General features: G+C 41.4%; 1 protein-coding gene across 3 annotated transcripts in view; it reads right to left on the bottom strand.

Annotated features, from left to right (window-relative positions):
* Pdss2 (decaprenyl diphosphate synthase subunit 2) overlaps window positions 1–26,598 on the bottom strand; it is a 322,043-nt gene that overhangs the window by 135,697 nt on the left and 159,748 nt on the right. For all 3 annotated transcript variants that reach the window (XM_004660609.3, XM_045155171.1, XM_045155170.1), the window contains exon 3: window positions 21,486–21,684. In XM_004660609.3, the coding sequence (XP_004660666.1) occupies window positions 21,486–21,684 (199 nt within the window). The remainder of the gene's footprint in view (window positions 1–21,485; window positions 21,685–26,598) is intronic.

Raw genomic sequence — 26,598 nt, 5'->3', positions numbered from 1 at the left:
TCAGGACTTGGAACACATCACACCATGCCCTTCTGGCTTTTAAAGTTTGTGTTGAGTAATCTGCTGTAATCCTGATGGGCTTGCCTTTGTAGGTAACTTGATTTTTCTTTCTGACTGCTTTCAATATTTTTTCTTTGGTTTGTGTGTTTGGTAGTTTGATTATAAGATGGCGAGGAGAGGTTCTTTCCAGGTTTTGTCTGGCTGGTGTTCTAAAGACTTCCTGTATCTGCATTGGCACCTCTTTCTCAATTTGGGGGCAGTTTTCTTCTGTGATTTTGTTGAACATGCCTACTATGCCTTTTGAGTGAGATTCTTCTCCTTCTACTATGCCCTAAACTCTTATGTTTGATCTTTTCATAGTGTCCCAAATATCTTGAAATTCCCACTCATACTTTTCTATTAGTTTGTCTTTCTCTTTGTTGGACTGCATTAGATCTGCCACCTCGTCTTCTAGCTTAGATATTCTGTCCTCTCCTTCATCCATTCTTCTGGTGAGATTTTCTACAGTTTTTTTTTTTTTTTTTTTTTTTTTTTGTTGTTGTTTTATTAACTGTGTTCTTCATTGCTAGTAATTCTGACTGGTTTTTCTTTATTATTTCTATTACCTTATTTATGTTGTATATTGACCTCTTTATTTCATTAAATTGGTTTTCTGTGTCTTCCTTGATTCCTTTGATTTTTTTTTTCTTTGACTTCTTTGAGCATATTTATAATCATTCTTTTGAAATCTTTCTCAGGCATTTCCTGTAACTCGTTCTCACTGGAGGTCATTTCTGATACATTAATACTTTTTGGTGGATTTATATTGTCTTGACTTTGGTGTTTCTTGTGTGATAATGTATTTATTTTTGAATTAATTTAATCTTGATTCTTGAATTAATTTAATGCTTAGGTTTTCTAATTAGCTGTAGTATTATTAGATTTATCAATCACTCTGATTTCATATATATATATATATATATATATATATATTTTTTTTTTTTTTTCCCCAGAGTCTGAGTTTAAGGTGCTAGGTGTGGCCCTTAAGATTCTTAGAGTATCTACGAAAGTGGTCCTATGTGTTGTGTTTGCCTCCTATGAGAGTATTAAAATAGGCTGAGTGGAACAAAATACAGACAGATTCTAAAATTTAACTAAACAATGTACACATTCAATGAAATTCAGCACAGAGTATTTATGCAAGAGTAGGCATTATGACAACCAGATCCCCTAACAAAGTGACTGTCCCTTTGGGTGTGTGGTACCCCACACCTTTAATCCTGTCATCTAGATTTCTGATCTGTTGAGGGTTCCAAGTAAGCTTGTGACCAAGTGAGACCCTTCCCTAATGTACAACAGAAGAGGAAACAAAGCCACTAAAAATCTAGAAGCAACAAATAACAAGCCCAAAATATAGCTTATTTAAGAATGGCAAATCCAAAGTGAGGTCAGGGGAAGAGATTGAATAAAGGAAAGGTGGAGGGAGGGCTAATCAAAATCTAAGAGGATATCATATAGAAACCTACTTTTTTGGACAATGGAATTCAGGAGCCACATATTGTTGCTGGAAAGTTTTCAGTGCCAGGCATGGGATACCTTCCAGTGAGTTGTTGGCCAGGGAGGTCCCTCATATCCCCAAAACATTATAGGCGATTGCCGAGGCCCTTGGTTTCCCACCAGGAATAGATGGGAAGATCCTATTGCTGAAGTATCCACATACTTGGGCTGCAAGGCCATTGAGAAATCCTGTTGGAACTGAGCTGATAACTTCCTCCATGTAGACTAGCTGACCGAAAGCTGGAAGAAGCCATTCTGCATGCAGTTCAATGGGAGAAAGTGATATCACCAGTGAAGATACTCAACAGTGGATACTGCAAGCCCTATATTTGGCCAGCTAGGTCAAATGAGCCAATGGGGGCAATAGTGGCATATCTGTCATGGTGGAAACCAACTGCCCTTTAATTGGACTGGAGACCCACATCATGGGTGGGAACACATCCCTGATACTGAAAACTTAAAACAGGGGTAGTCATGAACCCTAGGGGTGTAACGTCTGCTGCTGTCTGGCTAAATATATATACTGTGCTTACCAAACTGCCCATTAAGCACTTCTCTTAATATTCATTCCCATATATTAATGCTACTCTCAATTTTGGCAGAAATCTTCTCTATTCAGATGGCAGTGACCTTGGGATGACTTAGTAGGTATCATGGTGCTGGAAAGAAGTGACAGGAGTGCTCGGTACTGCAATATCTCAATCACACCTTCCAAAGCTCAGGGTCCATTGCAGAAGAGGTGGCCCAAAGAATGTAAGAGCCAAAGGAAAGGTAGAACTCCTTACAATGTGCTTCTCCCCAGACACAAAATGGCCTGCATATCCATGACCTCACAGTGCCTGACACTACATACACAAGACCACATAATAGGAGGAAAAGATCATGACATCAAAATAAAAGAGAGACTGATTGAGATGGGCAGTGGATATGATGGAGAATGGAGATTCAAGGGGTTTCAAAAGGGGGGGGAGGGAATTACCATGGGAGATATATACATACACACACACACACACACACACACACACACACATATATATATATATTTTTTTTTTCTTTTTTGAGGTAGGGTTTCACTTCTAGTTCAGGCTGACTTGGAATTCACTATGTAGTTTCAGGGTGGCCTTGAAATCACGGCAATCCTCCTACCTCCGCCTCCCAAGTGCTGAGATTAAAGGCATGTGCCACCATGCCTGGCTTTAATTTTTTTTTTCCATGGGATATTTTTTATAATAATGGAAGTTGTTAATAAAAATTTGTAAAGAAAACAAAAAAGAATGGCAAATCCAACCATCCACCATTTTTTTCCCCCCACAAGGTAGTGTCTCACTCTAGCCCAGGCTGATCTGGAATTCACTATGAAGTCTCAGAGTAGCCTTGAACTCACAGCAATCCTGCTACCTCTGCTTCCTGAGGGCTGGGATTAAAGGCGTGCACCACGATGCCCAGCACATACATCAGTTTTAACATATAATTTATCCTGATATGGAAAGTGTAATTAGCACTTCTGGTTCAGGCCCATATACCAGGCTTATTTGGCGGGTATTGACTGGTGTAATCCCCGTTACCTTTGGGGATGATTTTGGTCTCAGTTATGCTGTGCTCCTGCTTGGGTCCCTCTTTGGTGCACTGTGGGTTCAAGTAGGCTGGCTGGGCCATTGGATCACTGGTTTGGTTGCTGGTGCTGGGTGCTGTGAGCTCCCTTCCCCTGGTCCCTGGTGCATGCTGGCGCTGGTGGTGGGGGAGGGGAGGCTATGGATGGTGGCTCTAGTTCTCCTGCTGGTACATGTGGTCCTCTACCTTGTGATCTGCTTCTGTGTTGTTTGTTGTGGTTCTCCCTTCACCTTTCTTGAGTTTGCGAGGCACTCCAGTGTGGGTAGAAAATCCTCTCACCTAGCTTTTCCTGTGGATCAAGCCGAGCCTTGTAGTTGTAGTCCTGCTGACCTGGTGCTGCCATTGCTGTAGCCCCTCTGCCTGCCTATGTGGGCTCTGGATGCTCTGGATGTCTCCTGCTTCTCTGCTGCCATTGGTAATTTCTTATACACCTCACTTTTTAGTAGAAGAGTGTATTTTGTTGCATTTTTTTTTTTTTGGCTTCTTCTCCCCTAAGCTGCTTTGATGTGGTTCCTATGCCACCATCCTAACTGGAAGTTCAGCCAATTTTTAATATACTTTACATAAATTAATAATTTATCATTGTAAAGATCAAGGAAGACTTAAAGTGGGTCTATTCTGTTTTTATTCTCTCAATTTTTATTAACATTTTCCATGATTATAAAAAATATCCCATGGTAATACCCCCCCACACTTTCCTCTTTGAAATTCCATTCTCTATCATATCCCCTCCCCATCTCAATCAGTCTCTCTTTATTTTGATATCATGATCTTTTCCTCCCTTTATGATGGTCTTGTGTAGGTAATGTCAGGCAAGGTGAGGTAATGATATGCAGGCCATTTTGTGTCTGGAGGAGTATTCTGTTTTAATAGGTGACTATGTTAGCAAATATTAAGGAAAAAAAGGAGAAAGTAACTTGTTTTGGAAATCTGAAATCATTTGATAGTGTTTTGACTTTTGATTTAATTGATATTAAGAGTGTCTTTGCCTTGATTTTGTAGTTTTGTGAGGTTGGGTCTCACTCTAGCTCAGCCAACCTGGAATTCACTATGTAGTTTTAGGGTGGCCTCAAACTTATGGCAATCTTCCTGCCTCTGCCTCCCAAGTGCTAGGATTAAAGGTGTGCACCACTATGCTGAGATAGTCCTTTATTGTTAAATGTCTCCCTACTTACCTTTTGCAGCCATTTGCTGTGGTCATGGAAATCTATGCATGAGTGAGCTATACAGAGGACAGAACATTCATCTTGTGTGTCAATTAAAGAGGCTAAAAACATTAATTCATTAATTTTGCTAGGTGTAGTAGCACATGCCTGTAATTCCAGCATTTGGGAGGCAGAGGTGGGAGGATCAGAAGTTCTAGCCAGGCTCAGCAAGTGTGAAGTCAAGGAAACACCGTCCTCAAAAATGCCCCCCCCCAAAAAAAAAACCTAAAAAATTAAAACCCCAACACTTGGAAGATGGAGAATGGAGGATTGATTAAACTTCAAGACCAGTCTGTCTATATAACAAGTACAAGGCCAGACAGGCTATTTAATGAAATCCTGTTTCAAAAGAAGCCAGGGGGACTGGAGAGATGACTTAGCAGTTAAGGAACTTGCCTATGAAGCCTAAGGACCCAGGTTTAACTCCCCAGGACCCATGTAGGCCAGAAGAATATGGTGGTGCATGCGTCTGGAGTTTGTTTTCAGTGGCTGAAGGCTCTGGTGTGGCCATTCTCTCTCTCTAAGTAAAAATAAAAAAAAAAAAAAAAAAAAAAAAGAAGCCAAAGTTGGAGAGATGGTTCAGTGGTTAGAGGTGCTTGCTGGCAAAGCCTGAAACCCATGTCCAATTCCCCAGTATCCAAGGAAGGCAGATGCAGAAAGTGGTACATGTGTCTGGAGTTTGTTTGCAGTGGCAGGATGCCCTGGTTGCATCCATTCTCTCTCTTTTTCTCATGGGGTAAAGTGAGAAGTTGCCTCAAAATCAAACCAAACAAACAAAAATGCCAAACCAAGCCAGGTGTGGTGGCACACACCTTTAATCCCAGCACTCAGGAAGCAGAGATAGGAGGATCACTGTGAGTTTGAGGCCACCCTGAGACTACATAGTGAATTCTAGGTCAGCCTGGGTAGAATGAGACCCTACCTTGAAAAACAAAACAAAACAAAGAAACAAACAAAAAAGCCAAACCAGGGCTGGAGAGATGGCTTAGCGGTTAAGCGCTTGCCTGTGAATCCTAAGGATCCCGGTTTGAGCCTCGATTCCCCAGGACCCACATTATCCAGATGCACAAGGGGGCGCACACGTCTGGAGTTCATTTGCAAGTGGCTGGAGGCCCTGGCACGTCCATTCTCTATCTGTATCTTTCCCTCTCTCTCTGTCACTCTCAAATAAATAAATACAAATGAACAAAAAATATTAAAAAAAAAAGCCGAACCAATAAGTGAATAATTTGCATACGTAAAATATGCTAGCAAAGTTGTAATCATACACTGTCACAACAATGTCTATGTTAGACCTTTCTTCCTCCTGGGTGCTGGGGAATAGGCCCAGGACCTGAAAGTACTCTATCTCTTGAGTTGGGCCACAATAATGCCTATCTTAAATGTATATGATAGAGAAAAACTTGAAAGTTCATATAACATAACATGCTTTGAATTTTTTTTTTTTTTTTTGTTATTCAAGGTAGGGTCTCACTGTAGCTCAGGCTGACCTGGAATTCACTATGGAGTCTCAGGGTGGCCTCGAACTCACTGTGATCCTCCTACCTCTGCCTCCCAAGTGCTGGGATTAAAGGTGTGCGCCACCACACCCAGCTAAAAGAAATTACTGGAAATGGCCCATAAGGGGATCAAACTCACAACCTTGGAGTTATTAGCACCATGCTCTAGCCAACTGAGCTAACCGGCCAGGGTTGAAATTTTAATTTTTAATATTTTTCATTTTTTATTTATTTGAGAGTGACAGAAAGACAGAGAGAGAGAGAGAAAGAGAAAGAGAGAGAGAGAGAATGGGCAAGCCAGGGCCTCCAGCCACTGCAAACGAACTCCAGATGCATGCGCCCCCTTGTGCATCTGGCTAACGTGCATCCTGGGGAAATGAGCCTCAAACCGGGGTCCTTAGTCTTCACAGGTAAGCGCTTAACCACTAAGCCAGCTCTCCAGCCCTGAAATTTTAACTTTGATATGAATTAGAAAGTACAATTCAAGCTGTGTGTGGTGGCTCACGCCTTTAATTCCATTGGCAGCGGTAGGAGGATCACCTTGAGTTCAAGGCCACCCTGAAACTACATAGTGAATTCCAGGTCAGCCTGGGCTAGAATGAGACCCTACCTCGAAAAAATAAATAAAAAAGAAAGTGAAATTCACACCTTTAATCCTAGCACTTGGGAGGCTGAGGTAGGAGGATTGCCATGAGTTCTAGGCCAACCTGAGACCACGTAGTGAATTCCAACTTAGCCTGGGCTAGTGTGAGACCCTACCTTGAAAGGAAAAAAAAAAAAGTGAAATTCATATAAGATAAACAAAAATCAATAGCAGCCTCTTTATTAAAATATATATAGTATATAATGGGAGATTTATATGCATAAATTGAACATATTTACATAACCAAAAATTCTCCCTTGTAAACAACATATTTATGCCTTTAGGCAAATACAGTTAACATAAGGAACCACATCAGCTTTGGAAGAAGGGCATCTGTGCTGCCAATGACTTACAAGTATAAATCACTAATGCTAATAGCGCCCCAGATCCCCATCGTGACAGTGCTATTGGGCATTAGACCAGATCCAGGCTGACTCCCTGACTGCCTTCCAGCTGATGTATAGTAATAGGACCACTAAATGAAAGTAACTATAAAGAAAAAAGAAATAGAGCTGGGTATGGTGGTACACGCCTTTAATCCAGCACTTGGGAGGCAGAGGTAGGAGGATTGCCCTGAGTTCAAGGCCACCCTGAGACTACAGAGTCAATTCCAGGTCAGCCTGGGCTAGAGTGAGACCCTACCTTGAAAAACCAAACCAAACCAAACAAAAATAATACTGTGCATTTTCTTTAAATGCTAGGTTTACCAACCATATATATAAAATAAAAACATTTTTTTAAAAAGCATGACAAGTAGTAATCTATGTAGTATTATTTGCACTTTGGCTTAACACCAAAACAACTCTATATAAGTTCAAATAAATGAAGGCACACACACACACACACACACACACACACACACACACAAAAAAAAAAAAGGCTAGCAAGATTCTAAATTATAGTACTTTTCTTTTGTATGTGTGTGTATGCATCTGTCTGTATGTGTGTGTGCACACATGGAGGCCAGTGGTCAATGTTGGGAGTCTTCCTCAATTGCTCTCAACCTTATTTTTAAGGCAGGTTTTTTTTTTTTTTTGAGAATGGGTGTGCCAGGACCTCTAGCCACTGCAAACAAACTCCAGAGGCGTGCGCCCCTTTGTGCATCTGGCTAATGTGGGTCCTGGGGAATCAAGCCTCGAACTGGGATCCTTAGGCTTCACAGGCAAGTTCTTAACTGCTAAGCCATCTTTCCAGCCCTATACCTGGCTGTTTTGTGGGTGCTGGGGATCAAACTCCAGCCCTTTCAGACTCTCATGGCAAAGCCCATCCTCTGAGCTGTTTCCCCAGCTCCAGTCCCTTTGTCCTCTGAGCCATCTCCCAAGCTCCACAGCCTGGTTTTCACATAGGTGCTGGGAATCCGGTTTCAGTCCTCATGTTGGTGCAACAAGTACTTGACACACTGCAACAGCCTCCATAGTGCTTTTCTATTGTATAATCCTCCCACCCCCCAATATTTAACATGTCTGATTAACAGCTTGATGACCAAATGCTAAAATTTTAGATTCTAGAATGACCACAAGATTACAACATTCAGTGGTACTCTATATTAACATACTATAGAGCAGTATCAATGGAGGGAAGGAATTTATGGCTTCAAAGAAACATTCTGAAGTCTTTCAGTACAGGTCTTTACACAATGAAGTGCTAAAATAAAATGTTTAATAATTGAAAATGAATGAAATATTAAGTCAAGCATTAAATTTTCAACCCACTGTTGAATTCAAAATCTTGCTAGTTAGCACTTGTGACTCCAGAAATTACAGTAAGTGATTATCAGAGGATTAATATAAGTTTCTATACTTGGGAATACTTAAAAATCTAAGTATTACCTTAAAGATCCATAGTATTTTGAGGGAAAATCTGAAGGAAAAATAATTGACTCTACCCTTGGCAACTATAAAACAGCTCTGAATGTCATCTGCCTGCAGAACCTTCAGCTCAGTCTTTCTCTGACAAGATACAGATAAATATATTATATAGAAACTCAAATGAGAATCCAGGGGTAGGGCTGGAGAGATGGCTTAGTGGTTAAGGCACTTTCTGGCAAAGCCAAAGGACCCAGATTTGATTCCCCAGTACCCATGTAAGCCAGATACACAAAGGGGTGCATGCATCTGGAGTTTGTATGCAGTGGATGGAGGCTCTTGCACACTGATTTCCTTTCTGCCTCTTTCTCCAATAAATAAATAATAAATGAATCCAAGGGCAAAAGAAGATGGGAAACTGATAGAGTGAATAAGCCAGAGAATATTAAAGTTGCCACAAATATGCCTATTTTAATTATCAAGTTAATATATACTATCAAAGAAAAAGCAGGCTGTCACTGTGAACAGGCAGTGACATAGCAGAAATTCCATAGAAAGTCGGCTTGCTCACCTCACTCTACAGTGTCTATTTATGCTGCCCTTGCTGACACATTTTCTTTCTTATAAAGGAAAATTAAAGCATTAACTACATTTAGAGATAAGAAACAGTATTGCCCAAAGACATTCATTGCCACCTCCACCCCCATTCCCACAAACCAACCCACCCTAATGACGGTATTATACTTAACCAACTTAAGGTTCTTGAAGTTTCATTTAATAAAATAAGTCCTCTGCTGAAATATAAATCACTTTCCTTTAAAAAGTATTCTAATGAAAATACTTCCAAGCATTTAAAATAAAGAATTGTTCTGAAAACAGGAGATGAGATAGGCTTTATCAAAGAGAATTCTTTTTTTTTTTTTTTTTCTTTTTGGTTTTTTGAGGTAGGGTTTCAGTCTAGCTCAGGCTCTCCTGGAATTCACTATGTAGTCTCAGGGTGGCCTTGAACTCACGGTGATCCTCCTACCTCTGCCTCCCGAGTGCTGGGATTAAAGGCATGTGCCACCACGCCCAGCTTCAAAGAGAATTCTTGCCTTTCAAGCACTTTGATTATCTCTCTCAGTCTCCTCAGTTTAAAATACTGCTCATATGATTTCATCATCATATACTGTGACTAAAAGGAAGGTTACCAACAAGCCTAGGTTTGGAGAAGACCAATCACGGTCCCTGGACATGGTAACAAAGGTGTTCACAGACGCAAGCTGGTGAAGCACCTTTCAGAACTGACCCTGTAGAACCTTCAATGGCCCTTTGAAGAGCAAGGTGCAAAAGATCCATGCTCTGATAGGGGCTGCACAGAATAAAGGCCTAAGCTTAACACATAACTATCAAACTCAGGAAAAAAAGAAAACAAACCAAAAACAACAAAAAACACTAATTTCCTTAAAAGAAGGTTTTTAAAAATTTTTTAATTTAATTTAATTTTTATTTTTTTTTAGCAGAGGAAGCTGATAAAATGTGGATCTAAAGGTGCAAACTTGTGCAGAGACCATGGAGGTTTGGGGCTTGGTGAAGGGGAAGGAAGGGGAAGTGCCTCTTTCATTCCATGGAGAAGCTTCAGGTTGAATAGTTGCTTGGATGTGGAAAGGGTTTTTATTTTGTTTTGTTTTTCTTTGTTTTCTCTCTTCACTTTGTAAATCAAGTAGTGCTACTGAACTCTAGTGCCTAATGGAGCAGATGGTACAGGTCTTTGGACTCAGGAACATTTACAGTGATGCTTTTGAATGCAAGCACCAAGAGTGGATTTCACAGGCTTGGGAGGTTGATTACATTCCGATGGCAACAAAGCCTCCATCTTCACTGAACATGAACCACAGTCAAAGCAAGAATACGTGGCTGACACAAGCTAGTTATGAAAAAGAAACCATTAAATATTATTCCCATAAAGAGAAGTGCAAGTGGCTGTTTGTGTCATTATAGCATGACTGTACCTCTGTAAAAAATCCACCATCTTTAACACTATGTAAGATTTCATCAGAATAGTGTAAGATAAGTTCAGACTGGTAATGAGAGAAAATAAATAGAAATTTGTTTAAAGGCAAAGGCCCTTGACTTCTTTTCTAGGGTGGAACCATGTTTTAGCTAATTCCTGAAATGAGACCCACGGAAGTACATGCTACACACAGAAGAGAGGAACTGCCTTCACGTGTAGATGGCACTGACAGAATGTAGCATGTCTCACAGAAGTAACTTGGACCACACAGAAGACAGGAATTGGAAGGGAATAAAAAGGGAAAGAATGCCCAGCTGGAGGAAGATCTGGGCCACTGTAACATTCTCCCTCACGTAGCCAGTTTGTCTTTCCCCACGTGCATATGCATACAGGCTAGAAGTTGGCTGTGGGTGTCTTCCTCGATTGTTCAGCACTGTTTACTGAGGCAGGTTCTCACTTGAGCTCAGAGCCTGCCTATTTGGCTAGACTAGCTAGGAAACTAGTCCCATGGGTCCTCTGTCTCACTTTCTAAAGCACTAGGATCATCAGCCTTCAGATTATATATATTGCTTAGCCTTCTTTATAGCCACGCCACTAAATTCTGGCCAATGAGATATAAACAGAAGTATTTTGTAAAACTTCTGAGAAATGTCTTAAAGTATAGACCTTACATTACTTATCTCAAAACTGGGACAATTAAGGGTAAAAAGAAGTGACAATGGCTGGGGAGATACCGAAGCAGTTTTAGATAATCAATTCAAAGCCTGTTGGCCAGGCTCCAAATCCTGAGTATCCTCGAAAAGCCAGATAACAAAGTGACGCACGCATGTCCAGTTTGTTTGCAGTAACAAGAGGCCTTGGCATACTCATTAATTTCTCTCTCTGCTCACAAAAAAACCAACCCCCCCCAAAATGTTTAAAAAGTGTGTGTGTATGTGTGTATGTATGTATATGTGTGTGTGTGTGTGTGTATATATATATATATATATATATATATATATATGTATATATATATATATATGTAATTGTGGTACTTTAAAAAATATTTATTTATTTATTTGACAGAGAAGAGGGGGAGAGAGAGAGAATGGGTGTGCCAGGGCCTCCAGCCACAGCAAAAATAAATTCCAGACGCATATGCCCCCTTGTGCATGAGGCTAACGAGCGTCCTGGGTAATTGAACCTGGGTCCTTTGGCTTTCTAGGCAAACGCCTTAACTGCTAAGCCATCCCTCCAGCCCCCAAATTTATATATATATATATATTTTGCTTTTTCGAGGTAGGGTCTCACTCTGGTCCAAGCTGACCTGGAATTAACTCTGTAGTCTCAGGGTGGCCTTGAACTCAAGGCGATCCTCCTACCTCTGCCTCCCGATTGCTGGGATTAAAGGTGTGCGCCACCACGCCCGGCTCCAAATTTATATTTTTTAAAAACATATTTGTTAACAATATTTTTTGTCTTTGTTTTTTGAGGTGGGGGTCACATTCTAGCCCAGGTTGACCTAGAATTAACTATGTAGTCTCTCAGGGTGGCCTCAAACTCATGGCGATCCTCCTTCCTCTGAGTGCTGGGATTAAAGGCATGCGCTACCACGCCTGGCTATTAACAATTTTTTACATTGGTAGCAGATTCAATTAGTCCTATTAAAAAACTTTAAAAAATTATTTTTATTTATTTATTTGAGAGAGAAATACAGAAATAGGCAGGTAGAGAGAGAGAATGAGAACAGGCACGTAGGGCCTCCAGCCACTGCAAACGAAGTCCACATGTGTGTGTTGTCTTGTGCATCTGGCTTACGTGGGTACTGGGAAATTGAACCTGGGTCCTTTGGCTTGCAGGCAAGTGCCTTAACCACTAAGCCATCTCTCCAGCAGCAGATTTTTTTTTTTTCCAATGTAGGGTCTTGTTCTAGCCCAGACTGACCTGGAATTCACTACGTAGTCTCAGGCTGGCCTTGAACTCATAGTGATCCTCCCACCTCTGCCTCCCCAGTGCTGGGATTAAAGGCATGCGTCACCACATGCATGTTCTGCTGATTTAAAAAATATATATATTTTTTATTTATTTACAAAAAGAGAGGACTAGAGAGATGGCTTAGCAGTTAAGGTATTTGCCTACAAAGCCCAAGGACTCAGGTTTGATTCCCCAGTATGCAACTAAGGCAGATGCATAAGGGGTGCATGTGTCTGGAGTTCATCTGCAGTAGCCCTGGTGTAACCATTTTTTCTCTCTACCTGCCTATCCTTTCTTTTAAATAAATGAAGAAAAAAAATGCTTTTTAAGTAGGAGAGCTTAAGAAACATTAAGAGAGAGAGAGAGAGAGACAGGAACTTCCGGTTAAGATGGCAGTGTAGGTACCATGCCAAAGCAGCCTAGGTGGGAAAAAGCCAAAAAAAAAAAAATAAATAAAAAAAATAAAACCTCAGCAAAATATACACTTTTACTAAAAAGTGAGGTGTATAGGAAATTGAAACGGCAGCGGAGAAGTAGGAGCGATCCAGAGCATCCAGAGCCCACATAGGCTGGCAGAAGTAGCTCTGACAGGTCCACTGATTGTGGCAGCAGCGGCAGTGCACCAGAAAGCTGCCAGGCTTGGCTTGAGCCTTAGGAAAAACCAGGTGAGGGGAGCTTCCACTCACACCGGAGCACTCCGCAAACTCAGGAAACGTGAAGGGAGATCGGCAGTGAACAACGGAGGAGCAGATCACAAGGTAGAAGAACACGTGGAACAGCAAGAGAACTAGAGCAGCTGTGGCTGCCTCCCCTCCCCCACAGCCAGTGCCCAGCTCTAGCGAACAGAGCAGCGGTCCAGGGACCCAGCCACGCCAACTTGAACCGACAGCGTGACCCAAACAGGAGCAGAGGTAACTGGAATTGCACCAGGGAAGGGTCTCACCTGGTCACAAGCTGACTTGGAACCCTCAACAGATCAGAAATCTTAACCTCCTTATTTTCAGGATTAAGAGTGTGGGTGGGCCCCACACACCCTAAGGGACAGTTAGAGGATCTGGTTGTCATAATACCTACTTCTGGATAAATACACTGAGAGTCTTGAAAGCCACACCTAATGCCTTAAGCTCCAACCGTGAAGTTATATAACACAAGATTGTCTGATACATCTAATAATACCCAGCTAACTAGAAAATCCAATCATTAAATAATCCAGGATGCAAAAAAAAAATACATTATAACACAAGAAACACCAAAATCAAGACAATATAAATCCACCAAAAAGTATTAATACAACAGAAATGACCTCCAGTGAGAACGAGTTAGAGGAAATGCCTGAGAAAGATTTCAAAAGAATGATTATAAATATGTTCAAAAAAGTCAAAGAGGAAATCAAAGGAATCAAAGAAAACATAGGACACCAATTTAATGAAATAAAGAGGTCAATACTAGACATAAATAAGGAAATAGAAATAATAAAGAAAAACCAGTCAGAATTACTAGCAATGAAGAACACAGTTAATGAAATAAAAAACTGTAGAAAATCTCAGCAGTAGAATGGGTGAAGGAGAGAACAGAATATCTAAGCTAGAAGACCAGGTGGCAGATCTAATATAGTGCAACAAAGAAAAAGACAAACTAATAGGAAAGTATGAATGGGAATTTCAAGATATTTGGGACACTATGAAAAGATCTAACATAAGAATTCAGGGCATAGGACTGGAGAAGTCCTTAGCAGTTAATCACTTGCCTATGAAGCCTAAGGACCCCGGTTCGAGGATCAATTCCCCAGGACCCACATTAACCAGATGCACAAGGGGGCGCACGCATCTGGAGTTCCTTTGCAGTGGCTGGAGGCCCTAGCACGCCCATTCTCTCTCTCTATCTGCCTCTTTGTCTCTCTGTCTGTCGCTCTCAAATAAATAAAAGTACCATAAAAATAATAATAATAATAATAAAAGAATTCAGGGCATATAGAAGGAGAAGAATCTCACACAAAAGGCACAGTAGGTGTCTTCAACAAAATCATAGAAGAAAACTTCCCCCAAAATGGGAAAGAGGTGCCAGTACAGATACAGGAATCCTTTAGAACACCAGTCAGACAAAACCTGGAAAGAACCTCTCCTCGCCATCTTATAATCAAACTACCAAACACACAAACCAAAGAAAAAATATTGAAAGCAGTCAGAAAGAAAAATCAAATTACCTACAAAGGCAAGCCCATCAGGATTACAGCAGATTACTCAACACAAACTTTAAAAGCCAGAAGGTCATGGAGTGATGTGTTCCAAGTCCTGAAAGATAACAACTGTCAACCAAGGTTACTTTATCCTGCCAAGGTATCCATTCAAATAGATGGAGAAATAAAGACATTCCACAACAAAAGCAAGCTAAAGGAATATTTGAAGACAAAACCAGCTCTACAGAAAATACTTGAAAGAATCCTCTATGCTGAAGAGAAAGAAAAGCACACATAAAAGGAACCTGAAAAAACAAACAATACTCAAATACTAGTTAACACAAGAGAGCAAAGGTAAAACCAGAAGAACTGCAAAAATAAATACACACCATCCAGTAATAATATCAACAGCCTCAATGCCCCAACCAGAAGACATAGGTTTGTAGACTGAGTTAAAAAGAAGGATGCTTCAGGATTTCCGGTTAAGATGGCGGTGTAGGTACCACGCCAAAGCAGCCTGGGGGGAAAAAAAGACCAAAAAACCTCAGCAAAATACATACTTTTACTAAAAAGTGAGGGGTATAGGAAACTGAAGTGGCAGCGGAGAAGTAGGAGAGATCCAGAGCATCCAGAGCCCACACAGGCCGGCAAAAGCGGCCCTGGCAGCTCCGTCAACCGCAGCAGTGGCAGCAGCGCACCAGAAAGCTGCCAGACTCGGCTCGAGCCGCAGGAAAAGCCAGGTGCGGGATTTTCCCCTCACACCGCGCTCTCCGCAACTCGGGAAACATGAGGGGAGAGCGGCAGCGAGCAGGGGAGGAGCAGACCGCGAGGTAGAAGAACACGTGGAGCCGCGAGACAACCAGAGCAGCCGCGGCTCCCTCCCCTCCCCCACCGCCTGAGCCCAGCTCCAGCGAACAGAGCAGCGGCCCGGGACCCGGCCACGCCAACCTGAGCCGACAGCGGGACCCAAGCAGGAGCAGAGTTCGGCAGCAACATCAGCAGCTCCAGAACCGGTACCAGTGGCCCCAGCAGCAGCAGACCCAGGAGCGGCAGCAACAGCAGACCCAGAAGCAGCAGCAGTTCCAACAGCAGGGGTGCTGATCTGCAGGGCCACAGTTGCCAGGCTTGGTTTGCCCCACAGGAAAAGCCAGTGTCCAGCTCCAGAAACCAGAACAGCAGCCTGACGACCCAGGCAGCAACTTGACTGAGACCAAAATCATCCAAGGTAACTGGGTTTGCACCAGGGAAGGGTCTCACTTGGTCACAAGCTGACTGGGATCCCTCAACAGACCAGAAATCTTAACCTCTGTGTTGATAGATGATCTGGTTGTTATAATAACTACTCTGGCATACATACTTGGGGCTGTTTTTGACTGAATGGGTACAGTGTTTAGTTAACTTTTAGAATCTACCAGTGTTTTATTCCACTCAGCCTGCTTGAATACTCCCATAGCAGGGAAACTCAACCCCTAGGAGTACCTTTGTAGATACTCTCAGAGTCTTAAGAGCCACATCTAACACCTTAAGCTCCTACCCTGAAAATATATAACATCAAATCAATTGATACAGCTAAGAATACCCAGCTAGCTAGAAAATCTAAGCATTAACTTAATCCAAGATGAAAAAATATATACATTATAACACAAGAAACACTAAAAAGCAAGACGATATAAATCCACCTAAAAATATTAATGCATCAGAAATGACCTCCAGTGAGAACGAGTTAGAGGAAATGCCTGAGAAAGATTTCAAAAGAATGATTGTAAATATGTTCAAAGAAGTCAGAGAACAAATCAAAGGAGTCAAAGAGGAACTTAAAGAGGAAATCAAAGGAATCAAAGAAGATGCAGGACACCAACTTCATGAAATAAAGAAGGCAATACAAGACATAAATAAGGAAATAGAAATAATAAAGAAAAACCAGTCAGAATTACTAGCAATGAAGAACACAGTTAATGAAATAAAAAACTCTGTAGAAAATCTCACCAGTAGAATGGATGAAGGAGAGGACAGAATATCTAAGCTAGAAGACCAGGTGGCAGATCTAATATAGGCCAACAAAGAGAAAGACAAACTTATCGAAAAGCATGAGTGGGAATTTCAAGATATTCGGGACACTATGAAAAGATCAAATATTAGAATTCAGGGCATAGTAGAAGGAGAAGAATTTCACTCAAAAGGCATAGTAGGTGTCTTCAACAAAATCACAGAAGAAAATTTCCCAGCTATAGCACTCCTAGGCATATATCCAAAAGACTCATCTCATTTCCTTAGAAGTACATGCTCAACCATGTTTATTGCTGCTCAATTTATAATAGCTGGGAAATGGAACCAGCCTAGATGTCCCTCAACAGATGAGTGGATAATGAAGATGTGGCACATTTATACAATGGAGTTCTACTCAGCGGTAAAGAAAAATGAAGTTATGAAATTTGCAGAAAAATGGATGGACCTGGAAAGGATACTAAGTGAGGTATCCCAGGCCCAGAAAGCCAAGCGCCACATGTTCTCTCTCATATGTGGATCCTAGGTACAGATGACTGGGCTTCTGCATGAGAATGAAAATACTTAGTAGCACAGGCTAGTAAGGTAAAAAGGAGACATAAAGGGTAGAGAAAGGAAGGGAGGAGGATACTTAATAGGTTGATATTGTATATATGTAATTACAATGATTGTAATGGGGAGGTAATATGATGGAGAATGGAAGTTCAAATGGGAAAGTGTGGGGGTGGGGAGGGAGGGAATTACCATGGGAGATATATATATATATATTTTTTTTTTTTTCGAGGTAGGGTCTCACTCTGGCTCAGGCTGACCTGGAATTCACTATGTAGTCTCAGGGTGGCCTTGAACTCTTGGCGATCCTCCTACCTCTGCCTCCCGAGTGCTGGGATTAAAGGCGTGTGCCACCACGCCCAGCACCATGGGATATATTTTATAATCATGGAAAATGTTAATAAAAATTAAAAAAAAAAAAGAAGGATGCTTCAATTTGTCGCCTCCAAGAAACTCACCTTTCTACAAAGGATGGACACTGTCTTAGGGTGAAAGGTTGGAAAACAGTGTTTCAAGCAAATGGACCTAGAAAACAAGCAGGGGTTGCTATCCTAATACCTGCCAACATAGACTTCAGTACAACATTAGTTAGGAAAGATAAAGAAGGTCACTTTATATTGATTAAAGGCACCCTCCAACAGGAGGACAATATAATGGTATGCATATATGAACCTAACATGGGGGACTCCCAACTTCATCAAACAAACACTATTAGAACTAAGGTCACAGATAACACCAAACACAGTTGTAATGGGTGACTTCAACACCCCACTCTCATCAATTGACAGGTTATCCTGGCAGAAAATAAACAGAGATGCCTCTGGATTAAATGAGGTCATAGAAGAAATGGACCTAACAGATATATACAGGACATTTCATCCAAATACTGCAGAATACACATTCTTTTCAGCAGCATATGGAACATTCTCTAAAATAGACCATATATTATGACACAAAACAAATCTTAACAAATACAGGAAAATTGAATAATTCCTTGCATTTTATCTGACCACAGTGGAATCAAACTACAAATCAATAGCAGGAAAGGCTATAGAGCATACACAGAACCATGGAAACTAAACAATACACTATTAAATGATGGTCAATGAAGAAATCAAGAACAAAATCAAAAAGATTCAGAGTCAAATGATAATGAGAACCCAACATACCAAAACCTTTGGGACACAATAAAGGCAGTCCTAAGAGGGAAATTTATAGCTTTAAGTGCCTAAATTAAGAAATTAGAAAGGTCTGAAGTAAACGACCTAATGCTTCACCCTAAAGCCTTGGAAAACGAAGAACAAGGCAAACTGGAAATCAGTAGAGAGGAAGAAATAATAAAGATAAGGGCAGAAATTAATGAAATAGAAACCAAAATAAATAAATAAATAAAAAGAATCAATGAAACAAAGAGTTGGTTCTTTGAAAGGATAAACAAGATTGATAAACCCTTAGCAAATATGATCAAAAGAAAGAGAGAAGAGGCACAAATTAATAAAATTAGAGGTGAAAAAGGTAACAGCACAACAGATTCCAGAGAAATTCAAAAAATCATAGGGACATACTATAAAAGCATATACTCCACAAAGTATGAAAATCTGAAAGAAATGGATGATTTCCTTGATCTATATGACCTACCTAAATTAAATCAAAATGAGATTAATCACTTAAATAGACCTATAACAAACATGGAGATCCGAACAGTTATCAATAATCTCCCAACTAAAAGAAGCCCAGGCCCAGATGGATTCACTGCTGAATTTTACCAGACTTTTCGCAAACGTGCTCCCTCCAGACATAAAATGGTCTGGATATTCATGACCTCATAGTGCCTGACACTATCTATACAAGACCAACATAAGAGGAGGAAAAGACCATGACATCAAAATAAAAGAGAGACTGATTGAGATGGGGAGGGGATATGATGGAGAATGGAATTTCAAAGGGGAAATTGGGGGCAGGGAGGAAGGGTGTTACCATAGGATACTTTTTGAAATACGAAACATAATTTTAGTTTTTTTGGGCTTACTGCTACAGAGAAGGTTGATTGCAAAAACAAAGTGTTGCCAAGCAACAAACTTAGGTTTACACTCTATAAACAAGCACTGGCTACAACCAAATTGACCAGCCCTCACATCTCACCTCCATTTTATAGACATCAAAAGTAACTCCTTTTCCACTGAGCTTCCTGACTGATACCTGGCAGGTTTATGACTCTTACAGGCCATGCATGGGCCATGGCTGATTCACCAAGCAGCCATCAGGGCAGCAGTGTCAAATACTTTCCCACCACTTGATAACAAAAAGGAATGATCTGGCTCTTGATGCTTGTACCCAAGAGTACTTTGTTCTATCAGCAAATGTCCTGCATTCTGTCCCTGAGAGGAAGGTATTATTTCTACTGTGTCTGAAAAGGCTGGGGAAAGTCATTATTACTTTTCTTTGGAATTAACAGCACCTTAAAACAACTGCTTTCTCTACTGTACAAGTCTCACAATACTATCCAACTATACTAGACAAAAACTAAGGCAGAAGCTAGAAGTACGAAGTGGAAATCTTTCAATCCTCTCCCAGAAGGATATAGTGGTATATGCTTGTAATCCCAGCACTTGGGAGTCTGAGGCTGGAGGACACTAGAAATTTGAAGACAGCCTGGGTAACACAGTTAGACCATGGTTCAAAAATACAAAGGCCTGGGGTTGTAACTCAGCTGTTAGAGTGCTTGCCTGGCTTGCAAAAAGCTCTGGTTTTGATCCCTAGCACCACAAAAACTGGGCAAGGTAGTGTATGCCTACAATCCCAGCACTTGAGAGGTGGAATGAGGAGGATCAACACAGGGCCAGTTTGAGGCCAACATGGGTTATATAAGATGGTCTTAAAAACAAAAACAAAAACAAAAACAAGGGCTGGAGAGATAGCTCAGCAGTTTTAAGGTGCTTGCCTGCAAAATTTCTAATGACCTGGGTTAAATTCTCCGGTACCCTCCTACAGCCAGCTGCACAAAGTGGGATATGCATCTGGAATTCATTTGCAGTGGCATTCTCTCTCTCCCTCTTCCTCTGTTTCCCTCTGGTTGCAAATAAATAAGTAAAACAAATAATGTATAAACAAATATGACCTATCATCTTATTGGCCAGTGGACCAGTTAATATCTTGATATATGTCCTTTTGGTTTTTTATGTGAGCAGTGTATATGTATGTGTGATTGTACATGCATGTGTATGCATATGCAGACCAAAGATAGGTAATGGTTGTCCTAGATCACTCTATTTTGTTCTTTTTTTTTTTTCGATTTTTCGAGGTAGGGTCTCACTCTAGCCCAGGGTGACCTGGGCTGACCTGACTGTGTATTCTCAGGGTGGCCTAGAACTCACAGTGATCCTCCTACCTCTGCCTCCCGAATGAGTGCTGGGATTAAAGGCGTGTGCCACCACGCCTGGCCTCTTTTTGTGTGTTTTTTGAGGTAGTGTCTTGCTCCAGGCTGACTTGGAATTCCCTATGCAGTCTCAGGCTGGCCTCAAGCTCACAGCAATTCTGTTACCTTCCAGAGTGCTAAGATTAAAGGTCTGCACCACATGCCTGGCACCTGTTTTGTTCTTTTGAGACAAGGTCTCTTGCTAAAGAGGAAAAGTGTCTCTCAACAATTTGGCTAGATGAATTAGCCAATGATCCCACAAATCCCACTGCTTCTTGTACTGGGATTAAGGCGAGTGCCAGTATGGCCAGAATTTACTGGGTTCTGGTGATCTGATTCAAACCTTCATGCTTGCACATCAGCACTTCGCCCACTTAACTCGTCTCCCCAGCCCCCATGTTGTGGTTTCTTAGATCTTTTTCTGTAGCGTAGGTAAGAACTTGCTAATATGTATAAGGGGTTTCTTTTTTATCTTGTCTTATTTTTCCCAGCACATATTATATAAGCACTTTTCTCAAGGATCAAACCTATGGTATTGTACATTTAGGTGAGTACTCGACCACTAAGTTACAAACCCAGCCTCTCTGCCTCTGCCTCCTGTTCTTCTCTTTTTGGAACAGAGTCTCACTCTGTAGCCCACATTGGCCTTGAATTCAGGCTTCTACATCTCTACCTCCACAGTGCTGGATTTAGTCATGTGCCTCCACAGCTGCTCTTCAAAACTCTTTTCTGGAATTCTGTCTTTTCCCTTCCCTCCTCTCCCCTCCCCACTCTCTCTCTCTCTCTCTTTTTTTTTTTTTTTTTTTTTTGAGGTAGGGTTTCACTCTAGCCCAGGCTGACCTGGAATTCACTATGTGGTCTCCAGGTGACCTTGAACTCACAGCCTTCTACCTCTGCCTCCTGAGTGCTGGGATTAAAGGCATGCACCACCACGCCCAGCTGGAATTTTCACATTTACCTGGTGTTGACACTGCCACCATCACCTTCACGGGAGTCTTACTGAGCATCTACATAGGGAGTGGGGCAGTAGTACAGTCCCACTTCAGAATTTCCAGTAGACATACCAGGGTAGGCAAACTCTGCTCATTTTTACCTTGTTGTTCTGGAGAAGAGCTAGTCCATTGCAGGCATTTGCTAGAAGAAAATCTCCACTCAGGATAGCTATTTTATTTCCGAATTGCATGTCTTTCAGTGGTCCATCAGAAGACTGCAATTCACTTAAATCCACTATTCCACGATGCACAAGGAGAGCAGTATGGATAAGTTCTGTGATCTCCGCCAGACTTCTCTGACTAAAACATAAAAATAAGGTTTGTCTGAATATCAAGAGTATATCTCATTAGTACCAACTATTGTCAGACTTCAGTTTTCAAAAATAAAACAATTCATAGATGATTCTTTTTTGTAGGGATGGGTTGTTTCTCTTCTACCGCAGCTCCCCCCCCCCCCCCACAAAGGTAGGGTCTCACTCTAGCCCAGGCTGACCTGGAATTCAATATGTAGTCTCAGGGTGGCTTTGAACTAAGGTGATCCGCCAACCTGTCTCCTGAGTGCTGGATTAAAGGTGTGTGCCACCATGCCTGGCTTACATATGTACTTTCTTGAGACAGGTTTCTTCTTCATCCTGGATCTGTGGTTTATTTTGGATTGGGGAGCACCAGTGATTATCTGGTTTTAGTCTCCTAGGACTAGGATTATAGACATGTGGGGCAGCATAACAAAACAAAAACCAGGAACTGAGCATGTGTCTCATGCCTATAATACCAGCACTGTAGAGGATGAATTAGTACTAATGTCATTAGTCTGAGGCTGGTTTGTATTATGAATATGTTTGGAGGTTATCAATAAGTAAGCAGGGTGTGGTGGGGCACACCTTTAATTCCAGCACTCAGGAGGCAGAGGGAGGAGGATCACTGTGAGTTCAAGGCCACCATGAGACTACATAGTGAATTCCAGGTCAGCCTGAGCTAGAGCAAAACCCTACCTCAAAAAAAAGTTAAAACAAGCTGAGTGTAGAAATGCATGCCTTTAATCCCAGCACTCAGGAGACAGAGCTAAGAGGATCACTGTGAATTCTAGGCCAACCTGAGACTACATAGTGAATTCTAGGTCAGCATGGGCTAGAGTGCGAACTTACCTTTAAAAACAAACAAACAACATCAAAGCAAAACAAACAAAAAAAGAAGTTAAAATCCAAACAGGGCTGGAAAGATGGCTCAGAGGTTAAGGTATTTGTCTGCAAAGTCTAAGGACCTGGGTTCAATTCCCCAGTACCAATGTAAAACCAGATGTACAAAGTGGCACATGCATTTGGAGTTCATTTGCAGTGGTTAGAGACCCTGGTGTGCTGATAATCATTCATGTATTCTCTGTCTCTCTTTGCAAAAAAAATCCAAAAAATAAAAAAAGTCCTTTTTATTTTTTTTAAACACACACAGGGAATTCAGAGGGTGTACTGGTCAGGTGTCATTTTCTTTTTTCCAGATCACTGGATGTGAGCAAAATCAATTGATTAATCCCAGTAAGCAACCTGACTGGAAAATGGTTCTATTGTCTAGTCCTTCAGACAGCTCACAAGTGAATCCTTTGTACTCTCAGGTCCTTGGTCTTCTCAGCCCTGACAGGAAAAAGAGGACTGGAGAATAAATTGCTTTCAGTTCCCAACTTCTAAGAATCAGGGATTAAAAAAAAAAAAAAATGATCTAGACTAGCAGTTAATTGGTAAAAAGACAAAATGAGGGATGGGAAGATGGCTCAGGGGATAAAGTACTTGCTGCACAAAAGTGAGTATTTGAGGGCTGGAGAGATGACTTAGCGGTTAAGTGCTTGTCTGTAAAGCTTAAGGACACTGGTGCGAAGCTTGATTCCCTAAGACCCACGTTAGCCAGATGCACAAGGGGGCATACACATCTGGAGTTCGTTTGCAATGGTTGGAGGCCCTGGCACGCCCATTCTCTCTCTCTCTCTCTCTCTCTCTCTCTCTCTCTCTCTCTCTCTCTGTCTGTTGCTCTCAAATAAATAAAAATAAACAACAACAAAAAAAGTGAGTACTCGAGTTTGGAGCCTCCAGAATCCATGTGAAAAAGATGGCTGCTGCAGCAGGCATCTGGAACCCCAGCATGATTATGGCAAAACAGGATACAGGAGACTCTTCTAGAAGCTGGTGGGCCAGTGAAGCTGGCAAACCAGCAGCAAACAGTGAGAAGCCTGCCTCAACTGAGGTGGAAGGTGAGGCCAGACATTCAGCGTTGTTTTTGTACCTCCATACATGCTCTGTGGCCCATGTTCACCCACACTAATGCATACCGTACACGTGTGTGCACCCACCCCAAGACAAGAAAACACCTATCATTACTACTGGTACCTACTTTTCTATAGAAAACAGGAACAAAGTGTGTGGTCACCTTTAAATCTGGTCTGTAATTCTACCAAGCAGTACTGTGCTTTCAACTGTTTGGATGGCTTTAAATTACATGTGCACGGTGTGTGGTGTGAGTGCAGGCGTGAACTACTTTCCCTTATCCTTGCCTTTCCTCTGCTTTTTTAGTGTGGCTTGTCTTTGCGGATTCTCCCATCTCACTGTCAGCATACTGGGTTATACAGAAGCCTGCCACAGCTTTGGACTTTTTTGTTTTGTTTTGTTTTTTGAGGTAGGGTCTCATTCTAGCATAGGATGACCTAGAATTCACTCTGTAGTCTCAGGATGGCTTTGAACTCACAGCAATCCTCCTACCTCTGCCTCCCGAGTGCTGGGACCAAAGGCTTGTGCCACCATGCCTGGCTGCTTTAGGCTTTTGATGTGGGGTCTAAGGATTGAACTGGAGTACTTTGGCTTGAGGGTCAAGCCATTTATCTATTAAGCCATCACCCTAGACTCAACTTCTCAGATTTTATCAGGTAACCCGCTGTGTATCACATTATATTTCTATTTATTTGAGAGAGATCGCATCAAGATTATATTTCTCTAAGCAGAGAAAGAATCTGAATTTTCTTCTCATTATCTTAATTTTGGCTACCCAAAGCAACCTAGTAAGCTTTCAATGTCATGGCTTTAAAAATTATCTCCAGTCTTCATGCCATTTTATGTACACACATTTTAGAACTCTCCGTTATCTCTCTTGCTAAGTCTTGATTGGAAGAATCACAAATAAATCCCACTGAACCAGGTGTGGTGGCTCATGTCTGTAATCCCAGAACTCAGGAATCTGAGGCAGGAGAATCACTATAAATAGGAGGCCAGTCTGAGATACACAGTGAGATGTGGGCCAGCCAGGGCTACAATGTGTGACCCTGACAGAAAAAACCACCCAGCCACGACCTTCATCAAAGTAAGGAAATAATTACCACATTGAAAGAAACTGAGTATTGATCAGTGTTTTTAAGTCACTTCTGTTGTGCAACTTCATCTGCTTTTGATCCATCCATTTTCTCCCAATACTTCAAATTTTTAGCATCTGAAGGTCCAGAAATAAGAATAGCAGACACTGCTAGTTATGTACCTACAGTAATCTTCCTTACTACTGGCATGCCTTTACTATATTTGGAGTGGCAATGTACCTCCTTCCAAAGATCTCTTTACTAGCTGGGCATGGCAGCAGGCCTGTAATTCTAGCACATGGGAGGTAAAAGCAGGAGGGTCAGGAGTGCAAAGTCATCCTCAGCTCCATGGTGAGTTAGAGTCCAGCCTGGGCTATGCGAAAACACACCCTGTCTCAAACCAAAAGACCATTGCAGGATCTCCTGCAGACGCATGTGACAAGGCCTGGCCAAACAAATGTGTGCAGAAGCCTTCTGGGTGGGGTTTCTAAGAAACCTATTAAGTTCCTAAAATAAGGGGACAGACTCAGATAATATGTATCATTTGCATTTTGGGCCTAACCTGTCTAGAACATGGCCCAACTGCCTAGAGATTCAGTAAAGACCTAGGTATCTAAACAAGGTTCCCCAACCTAAGGAAGATAAAAGAAGCCAGAAAGAAAGGAAAAGTTTGAGTTCTGGAGGGCTTAAGCCCACCGTCTGTTTTCTTGTACCCAACTCTACGTTTCTTCTCTCCCCCTCTCTTCCTCCCTCCTTCCCTTCCTTTTTTTAATTTTTTTTGTTTATTTTTATTTATTTTGAGAGTGACAGAGAGAGAGAGAGAAAGAGGCAAATAGAGAGAGAGAATGGGCATGCCAGGGCCTCCAGCCTCTGCAAATGAACTCCAGACACGTGTACCCCCTTGTGCATCTGGCTAACGTGGGTCCTAGGGAATCGAGCCTCGAACCAGGGTCCTTAGGCTTCACAGGAAAGCACTTAACCGTTAAGCCATCTCTCCAGCCCCTTCCCTTCCTTTTTATCTCCTGCTCTCTTTCTCTCCTTCCTTTTTTTTTCTCCTGGTGCTGATGACTGAACACAGGACCTGTGGGTACTAAGAAATTGTTCTACCATAAGCTATACCCCCCACAACTAGACCTCTGGTTTTCTGAGGTAAATAAATGTTCCTATTTGTTAAAGACCTGTTATATGCAGCCAAATAAATCCCTGAAAAGATAGAGACAATAAAAATTGTGCCACAAGGGCTGTAGGGATGGCTTATCAGTTAAAGCATTTGCCTGCAAAGCTGAATGACCCAGGTTCGATTCCCCAGGACCCATGTTAGCCAGATGCACAAGGGGACGCATGCATCTGGAGTTTGCAGTGACAAGCGACCCTGGCATGCCCATTCTCTCTCTCTGTCTCTGTCAAATAAATAAATAAAAATAAAAAAAATATTTTTAAAGTTATTTTAAAAAATTGTGCCACAAAATGAAAAGAATATATGTTTATATTTCTGCTTTCTGGTTTTATTCACCTAACATTATTTCTTCTGGTAGTTCCACAATATTGATGGAGAACCTCCCTGTTCATTTAACATATCAAGATATCCTCTGTATAAAGGTGCCATACCACTTTTGCTCTTCTAGGATAAGTAACTGATAAATTTTTGTTTAAAGAATTAACAATTTTTTATTTAAAATTACTACTTTAGCAAAGCTTGACCTTATTTCTCCAGAATTAACTCCTACTGTGCTGGAATGTCTCTGAAGACAGTTTCATTATTTCTCATGCTTTACTGTAATTATCTCTTTAGGTATCCATCTCCCTCTACCTTCTTCCTCACTATACTTTAATTATCCTTTCTACTTGCCTAGGCTGCCTATAAATAGTTGTTACATGAACAATTCTTT

This window comes from Jaculus jaculus, chromosome 7 (assembly GCF_020740685.1).
Source record: "Jaculus jaculus isolate mJacJac1 chromosome 7, mJacJac1.mat.Y.cur, whole genome shotgun sequence".
NCBI lineage: Eukaryota > Metazoa > Chordata > Mammalia > Rodentia > Dipodidae > Jaculus > Jaculus jaculus.
This window is presented reverse-complemented; position numbering and strand designations above follow the sequence as displayed.